Below are 21868 nucleotides of genomic sequence, written 5' to 3'. Positions count from 1 at the left end.
TATACAGTAAATAGTGTGTACAAGCATTACGATCACGGGTACCTTGTCTTAAAATGTAGTAGAACTAAAGTTAGTGATTTTCTGGGAACCTAGATCAAGCTTTCATTTAGAATGTTTCCTCGTGAACACCACTCCTGTGTTTCTAGGGAATTTCTTGTTCAGTGGTGAGCAAGATGCCTGAAGGAAAGTAATGCAGAAGAAGGCCTGCATGCGGACATTTGACAACATTTGTAAGCTGTAGACATTAGGCTTAATTGAAAGTATTTGTTGTTTCTGGTAATGTGTAGAAGAAACAGTTTGTAAGCAGTACAAGTGGAAGTAAGGAAGAAAGGAGGCTGCAGTGTGAAGTTCTGTGTTCATGGAATTGTGATGATTGGTACAGTAGAGCATAAATATGTTGTGCTTAGTCTTTATGTAAATGAATTTTACAGTGCTGTCTTTTTAAATGTAGCTGAGGATGTATTTCGTATGTTATTACTCTCGTCAGGTTGTTGCAGAATCCACACTAATACTATAGGAGTAAAAGCTAATAGCACCTCTGTTAGATGGACATCAGTAACACCACTCGTTTTGAAAATCTGACGTTTCTTATCGGACTACAATACGACGCCTAAGGGAACAGAAATCTGATGAGTAATAAGGGGTTTCTTATAAACTCTATCAATTACCCAGCCGAGGAAACCTATCGGACCTTTTCTCCTGAAGTTATCCTGAAATCATGTAGATCATGTGCATCACTGCAATCAAACAGAGGTGGAGGCCAGTTAAGTTTGTGTGTGATTTATCTTTTAATTTTCTATAAAAATGTAGAACGCTGTTGTCACTTGGAAGTTGTGGGGTGGAATGTTTAGATAAGTCAAAAAAAAATAGTGCATTTTAATTCTGGACTGAATGGGGCTGTAGGGTTTCTATGGGCGCTGTATGTGGTGTGGGTTTACAGAGCCTCCTCTAGTAGGTTATCACTGCTGTGGATTTAACTTAGAAGGAAAGAGCTTCACAGTTTAGCTATCATGAGTGCCTCTTATGCTCAGTTTTATGTGTACCTCCCTGTAGTGTTCTTTGATTTGTATTCACTGATGATTTTGTATCAAATTCCCTTGTACTGTTCTTTGTTCAAGTTTCTCTTTTTATCCTCTTACAGCAGGGTATTGCTTTGAGCCCAGGAATGTGACCAGTTTCTTTTTTGGCATGATTCCGAAGCAGCAGTATTTGTTTAGTCTCTTGGTGACAGAAATTGTACACAATCGTCTAAATAAAGTCTCATTAGTGTATTGCATACTTTCAGCATTGCATCCCTTTATTTAAATTGTAATTCTAAGCACCTGTATATATGCTATCATCCCAATTGCCCCTTTCAGCTCTTCCCTATGTCTAGAAAATGAAAAGCTTACAAAGGAATTAAGTCTTTTTCATAGGTAGCATTTCAGGGTCAGTGTTTTCCCTTTAATGTTTTTTGCTAATTGCGTTTCCTTTGCATCTTTTACAGTGTTTGCCGTTACTTGAAAAATTGTCAGCTCAACTCTATTAACCTGTTCTGAGTCAAAAGACCTTGAAGGCCTACTGCCTGCTGTTTGAGAGCGTTTGTGTGAGGAACGTTTATGGACGTCTTCTCTTTTATGTGTAGTCTCTGGCAATCTAAATATACAGTACCAGATGCTGTAGATGTATCAGTAACTGCTCTTGCGTGTTCAAAGAACTGACAAGTTGGCAAACCCACCAACTCCATGTGTAGTATCTCTTAGGAGCCTGTTGCTGTACAGATTTTCTAGTTTAGTTTTTATTTACATAAAGCTTATTGATTTACAATTAAATTGTTTAGTGTTGTCTTCCTTTTTATGAAGGTGCACCTTTTTAGTCCATGGGTATACCTCTGTCTGAAGACATTGTTTCTTTACAATTAGCAGGAGACCACCAAGCCCTGGAGATTTATTGTGAATTATTCTTGTAGTGGTGACACTTTCCACTTTCTATGCTAATACTCTTTCTTTTACAACTTTATTTCTTCGTCTCTGAACTCTGTTGATTCCCTTCCTTGCTGAACACCTGAGTGAAAAGTTCATTGACTATATACACAAATTCCCTTTCGGTCTCTCTCTGTTTTCCATTTTTATCTCCTAGACGCTTCATCTTTTGCTGTTGTAATAATGCAAACCTCTAAGTTTCCATTGCAATACATTTCTCAATCAATTTTCCAAACTCTTTTTTTCTGAATCCAATTCAGAGTCGCAAGGAAACAGGAGCCTGTAATGGCAAGCAACGAGTGCAAGGCAGGGTACACCCTGGATGACATACCAGTCCGTCACAGGGCAGGCTCATACTGTACACACACACACACTCGCACCAGGGCCAGTTCGCCAGAAGGTATGTCTTTTGGCCTGTGGGAGGAAACCGGAGCACCCAGAGGAAACCCTTTTGAAAATGGGAAGAACACACAAACTCCATGCAGATATTAACCCCGACCCCCGGCACTGTGAGGCAGCCATGCTCTGTGCTGCCCCCATTGTAACAGTCAAGCCTTTTAGAGTGTGGCCACATTGTTGGAAAACTTTCTAAATAGAAATGGAGGAAGAGTGAGAAATTTGAAGCATTGCTAGGAAGTTTTAAATTGAAGAATTGCGACTTTGCATATCAACATTTAGCCTATAGATAATGAACAGAATTCTCTCTTAATAGTTGGTTTAATGTCATATGAAATCAAAATAGAGGTTAATCTACAGGAATTGATTTAAGTGTCCTTGCTAAAGTCTGAAAATTTCAGTCTTTATAAATTGTGACATAAAATACTATACTAAAAGTCAAATTAGTAAATAAGGTTTAGGAGACCTTTATCTCATTTTCTTTAAATACGGTTTCTTCCTTCAACCGCAGAAAGGCTCAAAACATTAACATGCTTTTGGGCCCTAATATATAGAGTTTTTAATTTGTAAGTAAAATTGCTGTGTTTGCTTTATACATTTGTTTAATTTCTGAAGACGGTCTCAGAAAAGCTCTGCCTGGGTGAAAGTGACAGTTTTTAAACAGCTGTTAGATGTTGGAAGAGATCTGAGGCAAGGGCAGGGATAATGAAGGTTTTTTGTTAAAGCCTACAGAGGGTTGCCTGTAGGACCTGTGCAATTGTGTACCTGTCTTCCTGAAGTAAAGCAGTTTGTGACATTGTTGGTTACAGTTTTTTGGTTCTAGTTGTAGGCAGAAGGCAAGCCAGTGATTTGCATGGTCTTGTTTTGTCTTTTCTTGTCTTTTCTGACACCATTTTACTGGCTGTAAGGGTTGAGTATGTGCCCAGAATAAGCTCTTAGATATCTGTTGAAATTGAGAGTGATGGAAACAGTGACTCAATTGGCGAGATACAGGAATGAATTAGTAAGTATTGCAACTCGCATTGTGATGGGAACAATTTTGCAAGACCAGAAATGTAGCCTAGTTTGCATTGCACTAATCTGCCATTAAGTTAATAGCTTGCTTAGAATTTTCATATGCTAAACAAAACACGGAATGATTTGTTTGCTGAATGTGGAATGCACACAGGCGTACTTTATAAATTACAGTGTACTTTGTTGATGTGGGGTTACTTGTTATGCCTTAGGTAAAAGTGAAAAAGTGAAAGTGTTTGAAAAAATATTTCCTTTCATTCTGTGCCTCCTTAGTTATAAATGTCCTGAAACAACATGCAGATCCATGGTGTGTGGCCTGACAGTGGCTCTTGTGTTGCCACTACTTGTTGCAGTCGTTCTCCTAAATCAACATTTATTTGTTTCATGTTGACGAGGTAAGGTTAATTATTATATTTCAGTGCCACTCTATGCCAGTGCAAATGTTTTCAGGCTGGCTAGTAACTAGTCCAACTGAAAAAGTGTGGCACACAGCATGTGGGTGTTAGGCTTTGATCTCACAGTAGACCTAAGGGAGTCTGAGCAACTGTTTGTCCATTCCAGTGAGCGGATGAAAAAGAACATCAGAGATTTTAATTTTCTTCATCAATTTTTTCTTCACCTACTGGTTATGCATCTCATTTATTTCATCTTCGTCTGCTGAAGTTGCAATGCATTTACTGATGCCATTCACAGAAACATATCTTTCTAGGAATATAGGCTTTATGCTTGTTTTGATAGTGGTTTTCATGTCTACAGCGGCTGTGCAATTTTTCCAAATTATGTTAAATGGAGCACAGTATAATATTTATGTAATGTGTTTCTGTATTTACAGTTACATTTTACAGTGGCTGTGGGGCACTGTTACCCAGAGGCTAGCCTTTTCTTTAAAGTGTGTGAGGCAGTAGGTTTTTGCATAGTGAGCAGCTTTGCTGTTAAAAAGAGGGATATTATGTGTGATAAAGGGGGCTGGGTAGAGAGGAGTATTTGGATTGTAACTTTTACTACGAAGCTGTGAGAACTGTCAAGGGGTATGATGGAAATAACTCCTCTTCAACAAATACTTGCTAGATTGCCAAGTTATAATCAGCTGAATACACTGGGATTGGTTTCCACGACTGGTCATGTGATCCTCTCATTTATTTTTGGTACACACTTAACATTATTTTTAAAACTGCTCTAGCTCTTCATGAACATGACACAAATACATTTTCTTGTTGTTGGCCAGCTTATTGGTCTTTCCTCCTAGTGTTTTCCAATTATTCTGTCAGTTTTTAAGGTTTTTGTAAAACATTTTAAGCACATTTTAAAACACATTATACTGCATATTTTTTGTAGCCTGTGTTTGTCAGTTTAAAAAGCGTTCATTACCATTTAACTTTTTTAAGTCATGCAAGAAAGTGTACTTGTTTTGTTCAGATTGTTTAAACAAGAATTAATAAAGTACTAAAGTGAGAATTTGATCATAGCAGTGCCATTTCTTTTATTTGTGGATTGTGACATTTTGCTTAAAAAGAAATAGTTCAATTGCATCATTAACCTGTGCACTGCTTTAAAATGTCATATTCTGAAGCTTGGTTTCTGAGGTAGCTGCTGTAAACTCATGCCTTGATAAGTCTGATTATGGTCAAGGACTATTATCTGATGGGTAGCACAGTGGCGCACTCATTCCTTCATGCCTTGCAGAGTTGGGGCCCTGGGTTCAGTTCCGGATTTGGGGTGCTATCCGTGTGGAGTTTGTTTATTCTCCCTGTGTTCTCGTGGGCTTCCTCCAGCCGCCCAAAGACATGCTGGTAGGTTATTTGGCTTCTGGGAAAATCGGCCCTGAGGGGAGTGTGTATGCATTTGTGTCTGTGTGTTTTGTCATGGACTGGCGTCCTGTTCAGGGTGTGTCCTGCCTTGCACCTGTTGCTGGATGGATGAAATTGAATTTCTGTGAGCAACTGCCGATTGTACCCACTTCCCAGCAGCACCGTTGTGATCATGTGGTATATATGGTATTTGACAGATATCAAACATCAAAGAAATCTATTATTTTAGGGTGGGGTAACATTTGTCAGTTCTTAATGTGCCTGAAAAAAGCTGAGATTCACCTGTAGGTACTGAAAGGGCTGGACAGTATTCAATGTTATGTGGAAAGCAGGTGCAAGCTCTGGACTGACAAAAACGTTTAGTGTAATGGAGATGGATGTCACGGCCTAGTAAAATATACCCTTTATATTGATATTTTTTCTTTTTTTTTACAATATTTACCTTACTGAAGAGGAAAAAAATAAAGACTTTTTTCTATTTCTTTTGTGATAGGTCATTTCTGATAATTACAAAGTAGTACCTCATGACCAACATAGTCACTGGAACTAGGACAATACTACAACATTTTTCTGATCAATCAACAGGAAAGGTCTTTGTTACATCCCCTGACCTAACAGAGTTAGTGAAATCTTTAAATCTGGTCTGAACTGACTCCTTTCTCATTTGAAACTCACTGAGTTAATGGTTAACACTAACCAAACTGTAGTAAAATTAAGCATTAGAGTCTAGTTGAAAAATTGCTTCTTGCAAAATTTAGAGTATGCGCCTGACCTTTTCTGTATAAATGTGTCAAAGAAAATGCATAAAAACTATTTCGCAACATGTGCTATTATGTGGTCTTTATTTCAATTCCTGGTGAAGGGTTATTGGTATTTCACCTTGCTGAGTCAATAACCCACATTAAGATACATTGTGATGGTTCATTGTGCGTCGTGAAATGCTTTTCAATCTCCTATCACTCATGTCAGCCAGGCTTTTACACGTGACGTAGACTCTAGATAGAATTTTGAAGCGTGCAGTGTTTGCCTATTTTAAGCGTGCACTGCTTTATTACTTAAACATGATGTTGAGCATATGCTGTCTTTTAAAACTTTTAAAAGAATAGCTTTTTTGGATCTGGTACTTCACAGTGTGAAGCACTGAGGGCTTTTCCACAGAAGTGTTGAGGGGCTGTTATACAGATGAAGGAAATCTGTGTGCTGTGGCCCAGTGCCAGAGTAGGTCCCAAGAGAAATGCCATCTGAAATTGCTCACACTTTTAAATATTTAAAGGATAAATCTGAGCTGTCAGTGGGTTATGTTTCTATGCTAGATGTGGTACTGGGCACTGTTACGGGCTCATTTTACACAAGTGCAGCTTTCTGATTAAAAAGCAACCTTAGTAGCAGTCCATCTGGTGAAACCTCTCCTAATTCCTTTACCAGAACAAGAGCTCATTTCCGTTTTAAACGTCCCACTTACAGGAAAAGGGTGAATCTTGATTCAGTGGGCATTGGAGGATCTCTGTTAAAGGGTGAAATTCTGTTTTTTGTGAATAACTATGCTCTCTACCCTGTTTTATCCTCTTCACATACCTTCACAAAGCTGGTTCTGTCTTTCTAAACACCACCTGACTTCTGGGAATTAATGCAGATAATTACTATGTAATTAATATAATATCAGTTACTTTCCCAATGTCAGAGATGTTCAGTTTCATATTTGTTGAGATGCTTAGCTTGCTGTGATCAGACTTAGGTCGGTGTGTTGGGAAGTCAGCTCAATTCTAATTCTGTCTTTGTTCTGTATTGGTGTCAACACTATTTTCTGGTGCACATTAATACCTTTTTATTGACATTTGGTTATCTACCTGCCACATTCCTTGACATGTATGGATGAATACTGTCTGCAAAGGCAGCAAAATCTCTTGGTTACAGTAGTGTAGTAGGAAAATAAGCAGTATGTCAAAAAATTCAAACAGTTCTCTGCTTTGAAAGCTCTCATATCTGAAATGCAAAGTGACAATGACAGTAATTTGGCATAAAGTATGAAAGTAATAGAAGTGGCGTAGCTGTTATCTAATGAAGAAACTGTGAAATTCCGCTAATTATTAGGGCATATTTGTGCTGTTTGGAGTGTCTAACACTAGGATATTGAGAAAAAAACACATCACACCAAGTCTGATGGTTCCAGGATATCATTAGCTTTTAAATTCTTAGTTTAGGGGAGGAAGAATGCTTACTCTAATGAATTTTAGTTAAATTATTTTATCTTCTTTTAATACTCATAGTCAACAACAACTTATGGCAGTATGCCCACAGATTTTTAAGTCTCTGAATCCCTCTCAACAAGAAAGAAGTGCTGCAACACGGGTTGAAGGTGATCACTCAGTACCTGTCATTAAGTATTCTAAGTATTTCAGCGCCACCAGAACTCCTCACTGTTAGAAACAGACAGTCTGGGCTGTCGAGTTCTTTATGTTAGCATCATGAGCACTTGTCCTTTTATTGAGATCACGGTGAAAGGATTCTTTTAAGTATTTTGCATTTTTCCAGTGGTCAGTAGTCGATGTCCTGTGCTCTTTGCACCACTGGATAAGTGTGCATTTCCACGTGTGATGAATGGTTTGTGCACCGCAGCTGGTTTATGGTAGCTGCAGATTTCTTGGCAGATCATTGGATTATTGTACCAGTTCTTTGGCTTGATTTTCCCTTGGAATCTAAAATGGTAGGTGGCACAATTTATTCATTTGTATGGGTGAAGACTTCATCTTGTGAGTGCATATTTAGAGGACTGGTTTGTGGATATACCTTAAATACCACATGTTCACTGTGTTCCTGATTACATCTGGGAACTAATACAGTTTCTCCGATTTTCTTGGCACAAACAGTGTAGTACATTTGTTAGGCAGTCTTTTAAGAAAAGAGGAATATACCGTAAGGGTCTGGAGTAGCAACATAATGAAGCACAGCCAAAGTATCTTCCACTTCCAAAGATGCTGTTGCTTATTAACCAGAATGACAATATTTATCTTGTAAGTTTCAGTACCAGCTCTTTTTAATGCTGGCAGGGGCTAAGGTTTAAAAAATTAAGATTCCAAGCATCTTTTTTATCAGCATTTAAAATTTTCACGTTTCACATGTCACGTTTCACTTTGATTAAGCTAAGTATTTTGGGGATGCGAAGAAATATGAGATGACTTCCAACAAAATAGGTCTGGGTTTTGAAGAAACGTGTTATACATGCAGAGAAAGGTGCCTTGACGTGCAGCACTCTGTGCCTTTTGGATTATAATTGCTCCTTTGTTTAATACTGAACAGGGTTCTGTTCTCAAGGCAACATTGCCAGCTCAGAAACTCAGAAATGCGTTGTTGAAATCAAATCATTAATTGCTTAAACACTTCCTTTAAGATGTGAGTGATGGATTGCATTAAGTAGTGTTCAAAACAGCAGTGGTGGGCTTTGTGCCTTCATTACTTCTGCATGGAACAAATTACACATAATGGGAAGCACATGGTAGCAACACTGGTATGAAGTAAACATCCCCTTTAAATAAACACCCCCGCCCCCCTCATAAATGGGGCTCAAAGTGGGCTTTCCTGCACCCTCTGTTTCAGGTTTAGGTGAATGTTTGCCTACTTAGTGGTTCACTGTTAAAGTGCACCCTTGGTGATCTGTGAGGTAAAGAGGCTTATACTTACTCTGTAGAGCGGTCCACAGAAAATGGTAAGTAAGGATCAAAAGAAACAAATTTGAATCCATTAAGAACTCCCATCTTGAACTACATTTGAATAGCCCCTAGTGAACACTGTAAAAATGTATGCAAAACCAGCATAACAGCTTCAAAGATGACTTTAGAGGCATTTTAACTTGAGTGCATTGAAAATATATTGATATATAGAAATGTTGGTCGATTTGGCTATCACTCTGATCCAGAATACCTTGCATTATTTACCACTTATACAACAGGTCATTCATGAGATGCAGTGTGAGACCCTGAAGAAGACAATAGCAGTGACCATCGTGTAACTTAAAAAGCGACTGAGGGTTTATGGAAATGGGTTACTGAAGTGCCTTTTCACTCTTTAAAATGATCTGAATTAATTTCACTTAACTTAATTAATCTTATCAAGAAGTCACCAAGTGAAAAATTAAGTATACTTTATTGGTTGTTATACCAGCGGTAGAACCCTAATATCTTTTATATTAGGTGCTACTTAATGAAATAATGAGATTTGTGTCAGTACTATTCTACTGATAACTGTAAAGGTAAAGTTTGTTTGAATATCATTCGAACATGGTGATATGCTGGTCATTTATCTAATGTTTGGAATCTGCAGATTACTTTTGTATATCACAGCCCTGAAGCTGCCGAGGGTGAATTTTGCTGACATGAACAGAGCAGCAGAAGCATATCCTGAGCTTCAAATACTAACCTAACGTGGCTTTTTATTTTGAAGAGTCCATCTTTAATGCAAGAATAAAAACAATAAAGACAAAAAACTTTGCCTTTACATTGAACACCTCTAGTATTTTGTCTCGAAACCATTAAAAAAATATTTTTCATATTTCTTTTTTTAATGGGGAGTAAGATCAATACCGGCCTCTTACTGTATTCCTACATAAATGTCCAGATCAGATCCTTAACAGTTCAGTGCTTTGATTAATCATTGATCTGTGTGGTGAAATGAGTGAAACTTAACATGAAAAGGCAGAAAAAGAACTCAACAAGATACCATGATTCCAGACGTTGTGGGTCCTAATACTATGAAAAAACTGACTTTAGACAAAGACTTCCTCTTTGTTTCAAAAGGTGAAATGACCTGACATCTGATGTACCAGATAATCAATAGTTATTTTATGCTCATCAGTTATTTTACAGATCCTCCTAATAGAACAAATCCCACTGGCTTTCAGACTGCTTTGTTGATCCTGCTATGGATCTTCATGGACCTGTATTAAATTCCCTTGGGTGATGTTATTAAACATTTATTGTTCATTAAATTGCAGCGGTGGAAAAGCTCCGATGACCTGCCTGTAGCACTCTATTAATAGGCTTATTTGTTTTCAACAGAAAATGAGATAAAATGAACAAGAATTAAAAGGCCACAATTATCACAGAAAACATGTAATGTTGTGCTTCGAGGTGTGAGGGGTCAGAGTACCAACTAAACGAATAGCGGGAAATGGGGCTCTGCTATTAAGCTGCAAGAAATTTTAGTGTATTTTTATTTTAATACTGTTGTCTTAGACCTTAAGAAAATAGTTTGTCTTGTTCAGAAAAGTAAGCACTGTGTGTGTGGGAAGGAGCAGTCCAGCAGAATAGAAATATTCAGGCTTTAAAAGCCAGTGATGGGGGAATCATTTGAACAGGCCATTCACTTGTTCAACAACACCACTGAATATGAATCACGTAGACAGTTTCTGAGACTGGAAGTCTGTTTATTTTAAAGACCTTGCCTTTGGTTATGTGTTACATAAGTGTTTTTAATCCCTTCCTTCAGCTAATGGGAAAGGTTTCCTTTAAAAGGATTAACATTTTCTCTGTAAACAAAACAGGCTATGTGTATAAGACCATACACATAATTTCAGTGCCACCTTGTCTGCCATGTTTATACAGAAATTCTGTTTGAGATTTGTACAATGAATCTTATAGTGTGTACGGCACTATTTGACTTTACATAGCTGTGCAACATTCAAATGTTCGAGATGCAGAAATACATATTTGTGTGGAGACCAGAGTGCGTTTTTTTAGCATTTCAAATGCTCTTATTCAGGCAGTCTGCTGAGCTGTTCTTCGGAAATTGATGCTGTCTGCCTAGTGGCAGCATTAGTGTGGTTTATGTAACCCAGAAACTTGGAAACAAATTCAAATAATTCTGGCATTTAGAAATCAGGCTATTCTAATAACCTACATTAATTTCATATCCATAATTCTTGGTTAATGAATTCAGATTATGAATTAACTCCCTTTTAAGTCCCTCTCCCTGTGACCCATTAGCCTGAGGGGAAGTAGCTGACTATTGTGCAAGTGTTCTGGAATGTTACTCTGTAGCTCCTGCTCTCTCCCCTGCAGCTAATCCAAGGATCATTAATAGAGGAGATCAAGGGAGTTCGTTTCATGTTTCATTCTAAAGCCCATGAACCTTTGTTCCATAACTCACAAAATGAGAAGCTCTAGTGATTGTCTGGAAACATCTTCCCACATTTGTAGTTGGTAATAGTTTTGCAATCTTTTGGTTTGGAAGTGACCCAAATCCAGTTCATGTAATGTGAAGGCTTCCAGTTATTTCAGACGTGTGAGTGAGTTTTAAGGTATGAAGGGGCTGGTCTGTTTCTGCATCCAAACTGCTGATCTGAATGGATAGTAACACTGATGCCTGGTGGTGCTTATTCATATGTGTACAGTAACGCAGTTGAGTTTCTCAGTAAAATGAAACTCCACTGCTTTGCAGACATACATACAAACTGATAAAGCTGAAATGAGTGATTCAGAAATGGAATTTATTTTTACAGTGGGATACTGTGTTCCTGAACAATGATTGTTTGGTTCAAACCTTACATTCGAAGCCTGTTTTTGTTTTTAGTTTTTGCTGTAGTTTTTCATTGAATTTTTTAACCACAGATATCCAGTACATTTTCACCGCCTTCAGCTATGCTTTTTTATTTTCGTCAAGGAATATTTCACACACAAATGGATGCATGCAACGTAACTGTGCAACTAATTCAGCTTTTCTTCTCTAAAACTTGAACTTTATTGCCATATGTAACCGGTACTGGTACAATGGAATTCTTACTTAAAGAAAGTCTCTCGATTGTAAAACAAGTGTAAAAAACAAAACAAAGTGCAAACGGTGCATCAAGACAATATACAAACAAACAGTAGACAATGTGCAAGTAAACATGTAGATAGTTTGAATGTAAACAATACAGACGTGTTAACAATGACTGGAGATGTGCAATAGATAAGAAATCATAAAGAGGTAGATGGTGATGGTGTAGGTGTGGTCCGAGGGGGATGGCTAGATGTGTTCACCAATCTCACTGCTTGTGGATAGAAGCTATTGAAAAATCTAGTGGTAAGTGTAATATTGTGTATAATTCAAATATATAATTGTTTTTTTGTGGTTTGCGGACATGTATTTGCTTCTTGTATGTTTTGAACCCATACCTTTGTGTTCCTCCTAATCTACATCATTAATTTTTGAAACGGTGGTAACCTGATTTTTCATTTAAGGCATTTCTACAATCATGTCTGCATTAGCCACATAGAGTCCTTAAATGTAATTTTTAAATGCAGGCTACTGAATAAGAAAAATAAACTAGCACAAAGTTGTGCATTACAGTCTAGTCTCATTAAAACATTTTTACTGTTTCAGTGGGGTGAGTCGCCTGGCGGTAGTGTTGAATATGGGAGATCATGACTTGTTTTCAGAGTAGTGCTCAGCATACCAAACATGGCTGGAGGGCATTGTGCTCTTGTTTCCCAAAAATAACACACAGCCATCTGGGGAGGAGTATAGCTAACAGTGGAGAAACCTTGGCAAAGGGTGGTGCTTAGATCGTTGAGACTTGCAGGAATCTAGGTTAGGGTCTCATTTATCCCTGGTTCTTTTAATCCATATTTAAACTGTCAGAATATTTTCCGGACTGGGGGCCATATAGGACATTGGCCAGTGTAAGTGATTCAACATGAACTGAAGGACAAAACTGGAGATCTAGTAGATGACATGTAATGATAACCATATTGTAAGAAAAACTAAAGATCAGACCTGGAAAGCCGCATTTACAGAAGAACGTTTGAGTTGCTAAATATGGGTTGATTTACAGTGTTTCAGTTGATTCAGATAAGATACCAGTGGTGTCGAAACATTAGGCCTGCCAAGCTCTTTTCAGTTTAGGTGGTCGAATGCGCTAGTGCAATGACATGCTTTTAGTGCAGTAGCCCATGTGCCAGGTGTTAGTCAGGGACCCGCTGAGGATGCAGTCCATGCCTTGTATGAGCCAGCATTGATGTCACCGGAACAGTTTGCTGGACACTCCACTCAAAGGGCTTTACAGGTAATGGGGGCTCCCTTCCACCACCACCAAAGTGTATCCCCCACCTGGATGATGTGACGGCAGCCATAGTGCACATAGTACGCTCACCGTATACCAGCTCTCAGTGGGGAGGAGAACAGAGTGATGAAGCCAGTTCATAGAGGGGATTATTAGGAGGCCATGATTGGTAAAACCAGTGAGACGTTAGGCCAGATGGTAACTGTTAATTTCATTTTAAAGGATATTTTGTTGTAAAATAAACACTAAAAATGCAGAATACAAATTATTTTATTTGTGCCCAGTACATTGGTAATTTGTGCTCTGTAAGATCCACTTAAAGTACGTTTAAATCTAATCTGGCCCCCACTAGCAAATACGTTTGACACACCAAAAACACTTGTCACTTATAACTCCAAAAAATATCATGTAATTATGGTTTTTGTAGGAGGTGCACTAGCATTTCATGAACAGGTGTGACATAGTACAATTCCTTCTGCTGATCAATATTTGTGATCAACAGGGTTAATCAGCAGGGGTGTGAAGTGAAAGTCCCAGGGTAGTATCATGAGAGCTGCTTTATTTGAGGATACAATGTGCAGGAAAGCGAGAATGATGTCCCAGGGCTTGATCGCTGTAGTTCCAAGCGACCAGGCTGCCACCAATCACTGTAATTGCAGGTCTGTTGCAACATGACATGCCCTGCCCGTCACACTCCTGTGATGCGTTGATCTTGGCGAGTTGTCACACCTCGTAGTGTCCCAGATCGTGGCCTGTCATGACGGAGTGTGTTTGGTTTTAACAGCTTATGAGGTTATAAATTACTGGCTGTGGAACATTCCCGCAATCCCGATTGCATCCTAGGGATGGTTAGCAATAGTGTGCTTAGTCCAGCTTCCAAGATAGGATATGCAACCAGAATGGTAAAAGCTTATTTATTATTTTTCGGTGCTTTTATCTCTTGGTATTCAGCAGACATTCTTCAGGTTATTGAGGAACATTTCATGTGTAGTCTCTCATAAATGTGGTGTGTTAGTGTGTATCCAACAGTGAATTACTCAAGTATAACACGGACATTTATCATTGTCATTTGTCATTTATCAGTCACTGACACCAAACAAATAAAATTCATATCCAAAATCCATTTAATTTCTGTACTAAACATGCGGAGATATTTCATGTAAAGAATAAAGTTACATTTATTTTGATGCTCAGTATACTTTAACCCGATGTCTTTTCTTCTAAAAAGTCAGAAATAGCCTTATGCTTGATTTTTTTTTAGGCTTTTGAGGGTAAAATAAATTTGATTTCTTGTCATTGTTATTTGCAGTGACGTCAGTTTGTGACATATAATTGCCGTTCCTGATTACACTGTTTTTCCAGATTGTTTTCCTGTCTCTGGCCCGTGGGGTTTCGGTCCAGCTTGAGTGGCTCGTGACGCTAAGCCCAGTGCCTTCTCTTTCTCCAGAATCAGTCTATGACCTTCTCCCTAAAGAGCTTCAGCTGCCGTCCTCCACCGAGTGCAACACAGCAGCCATGAGCCAGAAGAGTGGTGGAGAGGCAGGGCCCCCTCCCCCGGCCGCGCTTGCTTCAGGTATGCCCCTCTTTCTCTCTCCGTGTCCTTGCCCTAGCACTCTGGTAGCAGTGAGCAGTGCTGGCAATGGTCCCAGGCCTGTTTACAGGAAGCCCACCTTCTTTAGGCTACCTGCAAGACCTTTCCCCTAGGACATGCATCCTGCAAGCAGAAGACCTAGCAAAGTATTGAAACAAATGGGGGGGGATGAATAAAAGTGGACAGAAAGGGAGATTATTTTTCTTGCCTTCGTATCCCAGCAAAGTTCTACATACTTTGGTAGACCAGACAGAGCCAGGGCTGACGTCTGTGGAATTAGAAATGGGGTTTACTCATCAGGTTTTAACTCATTTACTTTTGCTTTTCTGCTAGTTCTGTCAAACAGCTGTTTTCTACGTTGTCTGTGTTTTTATTCCTTATTTCCTCATAGTGAATCCTTCTGGTACAAAAAACTCTTGATCATATGAGCACCCTGTTTGTGTTCAGCTACAGTATCTGTGCTTTTGTCTAGCTTGTATTGATAAATTGGCGGGAGGATCTACCCTCAGCAAACCAGTATTGCGTTTCTGGTGCACCTTTGAAGTTTCTCTTAGAGGCTTGGCTGAATATGAACAGTGTGGTCTGGTTTTGTGTTCAATTTTTTGTTTTTGACAAAGGTTCAGTGTCTTTATTTTTTTTTAAATAAAAATCTTAACATGCAGAGTATGAGACCTATATTTTTTCTCTCTTGTGATGTTATCATTTGACTTCAGCCTAAAGATTTGAATTTTTAAATAAGTACTGCAGACATTCAGACAATTTGTCATTTGAAAACGAATTAGAGCAGTCAGCTGTTAGTAGACGAGATTGGTAGTTTTAACACAGCAGTTCTCATCTTCTGGAGGAATTAGGAATAACTTTAGTGAAATACCATTTCCCTAGCATGAATTCAGGGAATGTAGTATTTTCTTCCATAATCCCGGAAGTGCTGAAAGATTCTTAGGGTCTTAAGATACTTTCCACTCGACCTTGGTTCCTGTTGGTAACGCAGTGCCTTGCAGTTGGAGTCTAAGGAAAGCCTTTTTTTTATTTTTACACTTGGAATGTTTTTTTTCCTTGGAAGAGTGTACCCCTGTCTTTAGGGATCAGAATTGACTCCCATTTTAACTGTCTCACAACATGAATAAACCTTATAACTACAAATGCCAACAACCTTTTTTTTCCATTTTGGACAAAAAAAAAGAATAAAATAGTCTATTTGACACTTAATTTTAACTTTTTAACTGTCTTGAAACCAAAATACTATTCATTGAATGGCATTATTGCAATTTCTGCAGATCTAATGAAATCTTACCAATTGTAACATACTGTATAAATGTTTAGAAGTTATACTGGCTATGTATAACCTCAGCCAGAGGTGAGACCGTTATAAGATGGGTACAAAACCATTTCGGTACTGCTCACAAAAAGTTTGAGATCAAACCTGAAAAGTCTCTTAAGTGTTTCATTTACATTTATTTTGATTAAGCTGACAGTTGAAACCCATTTGTTTAAAATGTCATGTTTGTATTGCTTTTTCACACAGACATATCATTGACATGCTATTTATGTCTTTTAAAAGATGTGAAAAGGTTGGCATTTTTGGAAGTAACTTAGTTAGGTAAAAACCTAAATAAAGTATTGGATTTTTATCAGATGTTTAAAATTACTGTTAATTGTTTTGTTTTGTTTTTTCAAAAAGAGGAAGATAAAAATTCTTCTCTCACTGTTTTTACATTCACAAATGTCCAGCTCTGAAAGTAGATCTGCAATTGAAATTTGCACTTTTCACTCTGCCCCTTATTGAAGTGTGCAGGTTTAGAGTGAGTTTGAGTAGAACCAGAAGTCTGTTGCCTTTGGACATCAGTACCTAACTGCAGCCATGTGCATCCCTCTACATACTGGCTGTAGCAGATGGAAGGTGAAGTATTTTCAAGCTTAAATGAATTTACTCCGGGACTGCAGGTTTAACTGCAAATTGGCCTTGTCTCTTCTGGCTGTTTCGTCTTGTTTTTACTCCCAAATTCTGGAACTTGAACCAGTTTCCCTTCTGTTTAATTTCTTCTTCTCCTTAGTTTGGTGGCCTAGCTTTTGTTTAAAAGCTTTTGGTGGGACGGTTGGATGTTGGATGAAGTATCCATTTTTCTGTAAAGAAAGGGGGGGAAACCTTTTCTTAAATTTCACCGCATTAGGTCTCATAGGCAGGCTGGTGGGTGGGGGAAACAGGGGAGAAAGACCTTGCTTTTAGCATCTAGGTCCTTCCAAGTCTGACACTGCTTTCCGTAATGAGTATGGTGAGCCTGCCATTCAGCTCCTGTACACTGGCACTATCTGTTGCACATTCACTCTGTCCTCTGTTTCAGACTCCCGGTTTCTTTCAGTTAATTGCATAACTTTCTTCTGAAATGTTGCCTTTGATTTTGAACATGCTACTCACTGTTCATGTGTTTGTGCTTGGTTTTGATATAGCTAGCCAGTTACTGAAGGCTGCCATTCATTGCTTCATTGTGTCTTTGAACAGCATGTAGGCTGCTGCTCACTGTCTGTAGTGTGTGGTCTGTAGTATTATAAACTGTATGGTCTGTTGAGTTACCCACTGCTTTTCTTTCATTTCCCCAGGGCGCTGTCTGCACTTTCTCTGCTTTAACACTGTTCTTATATCTCACACTTTTCTATTCGGCATCTTTGACAGTTCCTCTCTAAGCAATGACCAAAGAATTCTGTACTTTCTGGTTATTCTCTCATGCTGTTCAGAAATCTGTACTTTTACATTTCAGCTAGATATGTTTAAACGTAAATTATTTAGCTTTCTCATTGCCCAGTTTTAATCTTGGAGCATTATTGAGTTCCTTTCAAAGTCTTTAATGAGCATGAATTGTTTATGGAGTTGACTTATGTGAACTCTCTCCTTTGTTTTTTGTGAGATGGTGCTGTTTTGGTCATTCACATAAAACAAGCAATTGGGCTGAGAGCAGGATGAATAAGGAGGCCGTATGTTGCTCTTGTAGAGTCTCCCATGTAGGTGGTAACAGAGGAGGCACTTAAGTCAGGCTGGTCTGTTTTAGCGGCCACATTCTCAGGATTTCACTGTCTGAACTGAACCTGCTGCAACACAGGTGTTAGTCAGCTTGGCCAGGCCCGGTTCATGACAGAAGCAGGGGCAGAGTTCCTAGAGCAGACTCTCGTGGCCTAGTGCAGCAGAGGTTTGTCCTAGCCTCTTTGCTGGCCTCTGCAGCTAAAACCAGGGCCCCATCACATCCTGTCCTTCCCCTGTGCAGCCATCTCTCCCACCCTTTTTACAGGACCGGGGGTGGCTGGTGTCAGGTAGGGGTGCCAGGAGGGATCAGACTTTTAGTTCTGCCAAGAAAGGTTTGTTGCATGAGTTACCAATAGAAACATTTCTTTGCAAGGTCCAAATTTAAGCAGTAATCTAACCTTATTCAAATTCAAGAATGAGCAATAAAATAAAACATGCCACGGTAAAAGAGAGTATATATTTAAATATGAAGTCTTTTTTGATTGAAAATGTTTGTAAATGCCAAGGTTTAATTGATTTTTTGTCTTCTTGACAAAGATTAACTTTGAGCTTTTTTACAATGCACAAAGTGACTTGACTTGCTTTCTTTTGCTGGAATGCCAGTTGTTTTTGCTATTAATATACTTGACTTGCATTCTAGCTCCACCTTTCAGAAACAGGCATCGTGGTGGGTTGAGTGACAGTGTCTGTCTATCAGTAGTGAAGACATTTAGTGCCAGAGACACTTAACCCATCAAATCTCACCCAGGGTACTGTGTAGGTCGGTCTAACTTTTAGACTTTCTCGTTTTTGATTTGTTTTAATTTTATTTTCATTTTTATTTTTTATTAGTACTTTTATTTCCCAAAGCTTATTGGAACGTCTCCCAGAGCAATATGGAACACAGTGTTTGATGCTTGGGCTGTGACACAAGCAGCTTAACTGCTGACAGGAACAGAGTAGCTGAATTCGGGAAGGATCGCTGTCCCACAGATGAAAGCAAAGGCTGCTGGAGATGAAGATCTGGAGACCCCCAACAGTGCAGATAGAGGCTAGGGCAGCGAATCAGAGCCCTGGAGATATATAAATGAGAAGGGAAGGGTGCAGTACAACAGAACAACATTGGGTAGAGTTGTAGAAATATGTTATATTTAACCAAATCCTCATTAATGCTGGGATATTTTTGCTTGGGTTGCCTGGTGGTGGATTCTGGTAGTAGGCAGCGCCTAGAGGGGGTTCAGTCAGTCAGTCTGTTTACAGAAGACCTTTTTTCTTCACACTGTCGGAAGCCAGCATCACGAGCCCTTGCAACCTGTTGCTTGCGTCTGCTGGGACACTGGAAATGCCCGACAGGCTTTGTTCAAATACTGGTGTTGGTAAATGTCTAATAAGTCAACAGCCCATTAAAAGTTAGGGAAGTGGTTTGCAGCCTCTTTGAGCTTTGCCTTTTTTTCTGGTTTGAATGTATTCACAAACTAAAAGTGTAGTGAAGCAATTTAGGTTGCCATGATTGACAGTTTTTTATGTAAACAAACAGGCAGATTGTCCAAAGATGCACTTGAACATTTTTTGGTTCTCTTTACACAGTGAATTTCATATCCAAATTCCTAACTGATTTTTAACAAATTGATTAATTTAATCCTTTTAATCCCCACTTCCATTCAGTTATCACATAATGTTGCTACATTTTGTTTGTGACATTTAAAAAAAATGGAGTATTGCATGGATATTTTCAGGATTCACAGCTGTGAGCGAGAGAGTTCCCATTACTTTGATTATTGCTTCAGTGGTATCTGTTGGGCTAACTGCTTTTTACTGCTTTTCTTGCTCAGACAACAGCAATTAGACTTTGCCCTTTCATTCTCTGCCTGTTTCTTGCTGTGGCTTTCTGTGCACTAATAGGTGTTGGGTAACTCACTCTCTTCCAGGAGCCAAGGAAAGATAAAAAAATGATCTGATCTTTCTTAAAATGTATTATAAGCAAGTCCTTATGAGGCCTTGCTTACTTTAAATGTCTTTATTTCATTCTACAACAAGAATCAACTTAAGATTAGTTGATTTATAACATTCTTATATGAACTTTTTTCTTGTATGTTTAGAATCACCAATTTATTTTACATAAATCCACCTAATATGTAAAACAATTATGTGATTGGGTGTTTCGAAATGTATCATAAGCTATGTAGTCACAAACGGGGGTTTTGAGTCGGTTGGTGAAGTGGTGCATTTGTTGCCAACAGTATTGCCAGTTTAGAGCCCTGGCTGACTAATCCCATCCTTTCGTTTGTAGTGCACAGCCAGTTGCTCTGGCCCACAAACCCTAGTCAGTCATGTGGTGATATGTCCGAACCTGTAAAATCTGGATCACAGAGTAAGTCTGCTATCTTTGCTGGTTGAGCATCTCAGCAGCCAGTGCAGAAGAATTTCACAGGCAGTTGCAGGCTTCTGCAGGATATCCTACTCTTTAAGCACATCTTATACCTTTGTTATATTAATCTGACATGCCAACATGTTGTATTAGATGGACTGATGTCAGCCTGAAAGCAAATTATTCCTCACAGTTTGGGTTTCAGATGTTGCACAGTTCACATTATATTGGTATTGTTAGCTGTTGTTTACACTGTCACCCATCTGCATTTGGAACTATGATATCCTGAAAGGCGATGTCATTACATTGATGAGATAATGTAGCACCAGTGTCCTAAAGTATGTGATGAGCAAAGTGTAAAACCCAAGAACTCTGCCACAATAGGTTCTCCCTAATTAGAGTGGGAGTGGAAGGCACTGCCTGTTGAGAAATATTTTAGATTTTATTTTATTGATACTATTTAATGCATATGTAGGACATAATGTAATTCTTTACAGTTTTTTCCATCTTCGGTGTAGTTGCACATCAAGTGCAGCCAGTGTATTCTGTTAAGTGTGTGAATGTGGCGATGAGGTAAAAAAGTCCCCAAAAGAAAAATGGATAAGCTCGTTTCAACAGGCAGGCATTGTGAGAATTGAAGATATCAATAGCAATTGAATTTTACAGCTTTGCAAGAAAGCTTTTCTGAATATTTTTCTGCAAGCAGTAAAATAATTGTCCCTGCTCAGCTGCTGATTTTTGCTCATGGAATACACATGGCATTTGAAATAGTTAAGGAGCTGTCAGTGATACAGACACTTCACGAGTACAGCAGGGTTTAGAGATTTTTCTAGACCATTAAAGATTTCAGCTTGTCTTGGAACCGTCTTTCTGCACAGATGACAGATGGTGCTCTGAGCATAATTGGGAGTAAGTCTGGACTGCTTGGTCTGGTGTGGAAGGAGGTTTATAATGTAGTGCTGAAAATCTGTCAGCAGCAGTGCATTATCTAACAGCTGGCACTGCAAATTCTGAATTGGGAGAGTGTCATACATGTCGGGGTAAGCACAGGGAACACACTTGGAGCACAGGGGCTCAATCACAGCCCTTTTCAAACTGTGCCAACTGATGTGAGCAATATGATGAGCTTTTACACAGTGAGGTGCATCAATTGGTTAATCCACGGAAATGTGTTTAACCCCGTTTCTCTAGGGTTTTTGAATCTCGCTTATTATAGTATTAACATTTTGCTGGGTTCATTGATGAACAGTAGCTTGGGTATGTAAAGCAACACCGGTAAGTGATGGTTTGAGATAACACATGCAGGCAGGATAAAGTGAAACAGATGACATACTTGTAAACACAGAATTTACAAATGCAGGTAGACTGTACAATGGTTAAATGATCTTGGCTTGGGTCTGTGCCAGAAATCAGTTTCACCTCCTTCAACTGAAAAACAGGCAGAAACTTCAAGACTGGAGTGGAAAGAGGTGCGTCACCATTCCTTTCCATTCCAATCACAAGATGCTGTAGTGGCCACAGTTAGAATCTGGGATGACAAGGAATGGAGCTGGGAGCATATTAGAGGCAGGTTCTGAGAGTGGAGCTTGTTGCTACTGTTGTGCTCCTCCTCCTGACTTTAGACACCATTCTTCTGTTAGAATTATGCTTCCTGATTAGTTTCTGCCTTACTTTGAACAGCCAAGTAGCTAGATCTGGTG

The 21868-nt window shown here is 38.9% G+C and overlaps 1 protein-coding gene across 4 annotated transcripts in view; it reads left to right on the top strand.

The window, feature by feature from the left end:
- The window catches only part of nfat5b (nuclear factor of activated T cells 5b), a 51353-nt gene that overhangs the window by 5590 nt on the left and 23895 nt on the right, over positions 1-21868 (top strand). For 3 of the 4 annotated variants that reach the window (XM_015368051.2, XM_069181313.1, XM_015368049.2), the window contains exon 2: positions 14662-14787. In XM_015368051.2, the coding sequence (XP_015223537.2) occupies positions 14662-14787 (126 nt within the window). Of the gene's footprint in view, positions 1-5075; positions 5162-14661; positions 14788-21868 lie in introns of those variants that run through there. The other variant, XM_015368046.2, reaches the window with a different exon arrangement.

This window comes from Lepisosteus oculatus, chromosome 20 (genome assembly GCF_040954835.1).
Source record: "Lepisosteus oculatus isolate fLepOcu1 chromosome 20, fLepOcu1.hap2, whole genome shotgun sequence".
Taxonomy (NCBI): domain Eukaryota; kingdom Metazoa; phylum Chordata; class Actinopteri; order Semionotiformes; family Lepisosteidae; genus Lepisosteus; species Lepisosteus oculatus.
This window is presented reverse-complemented; position numbering and strand designations above follow the sequence as displayed.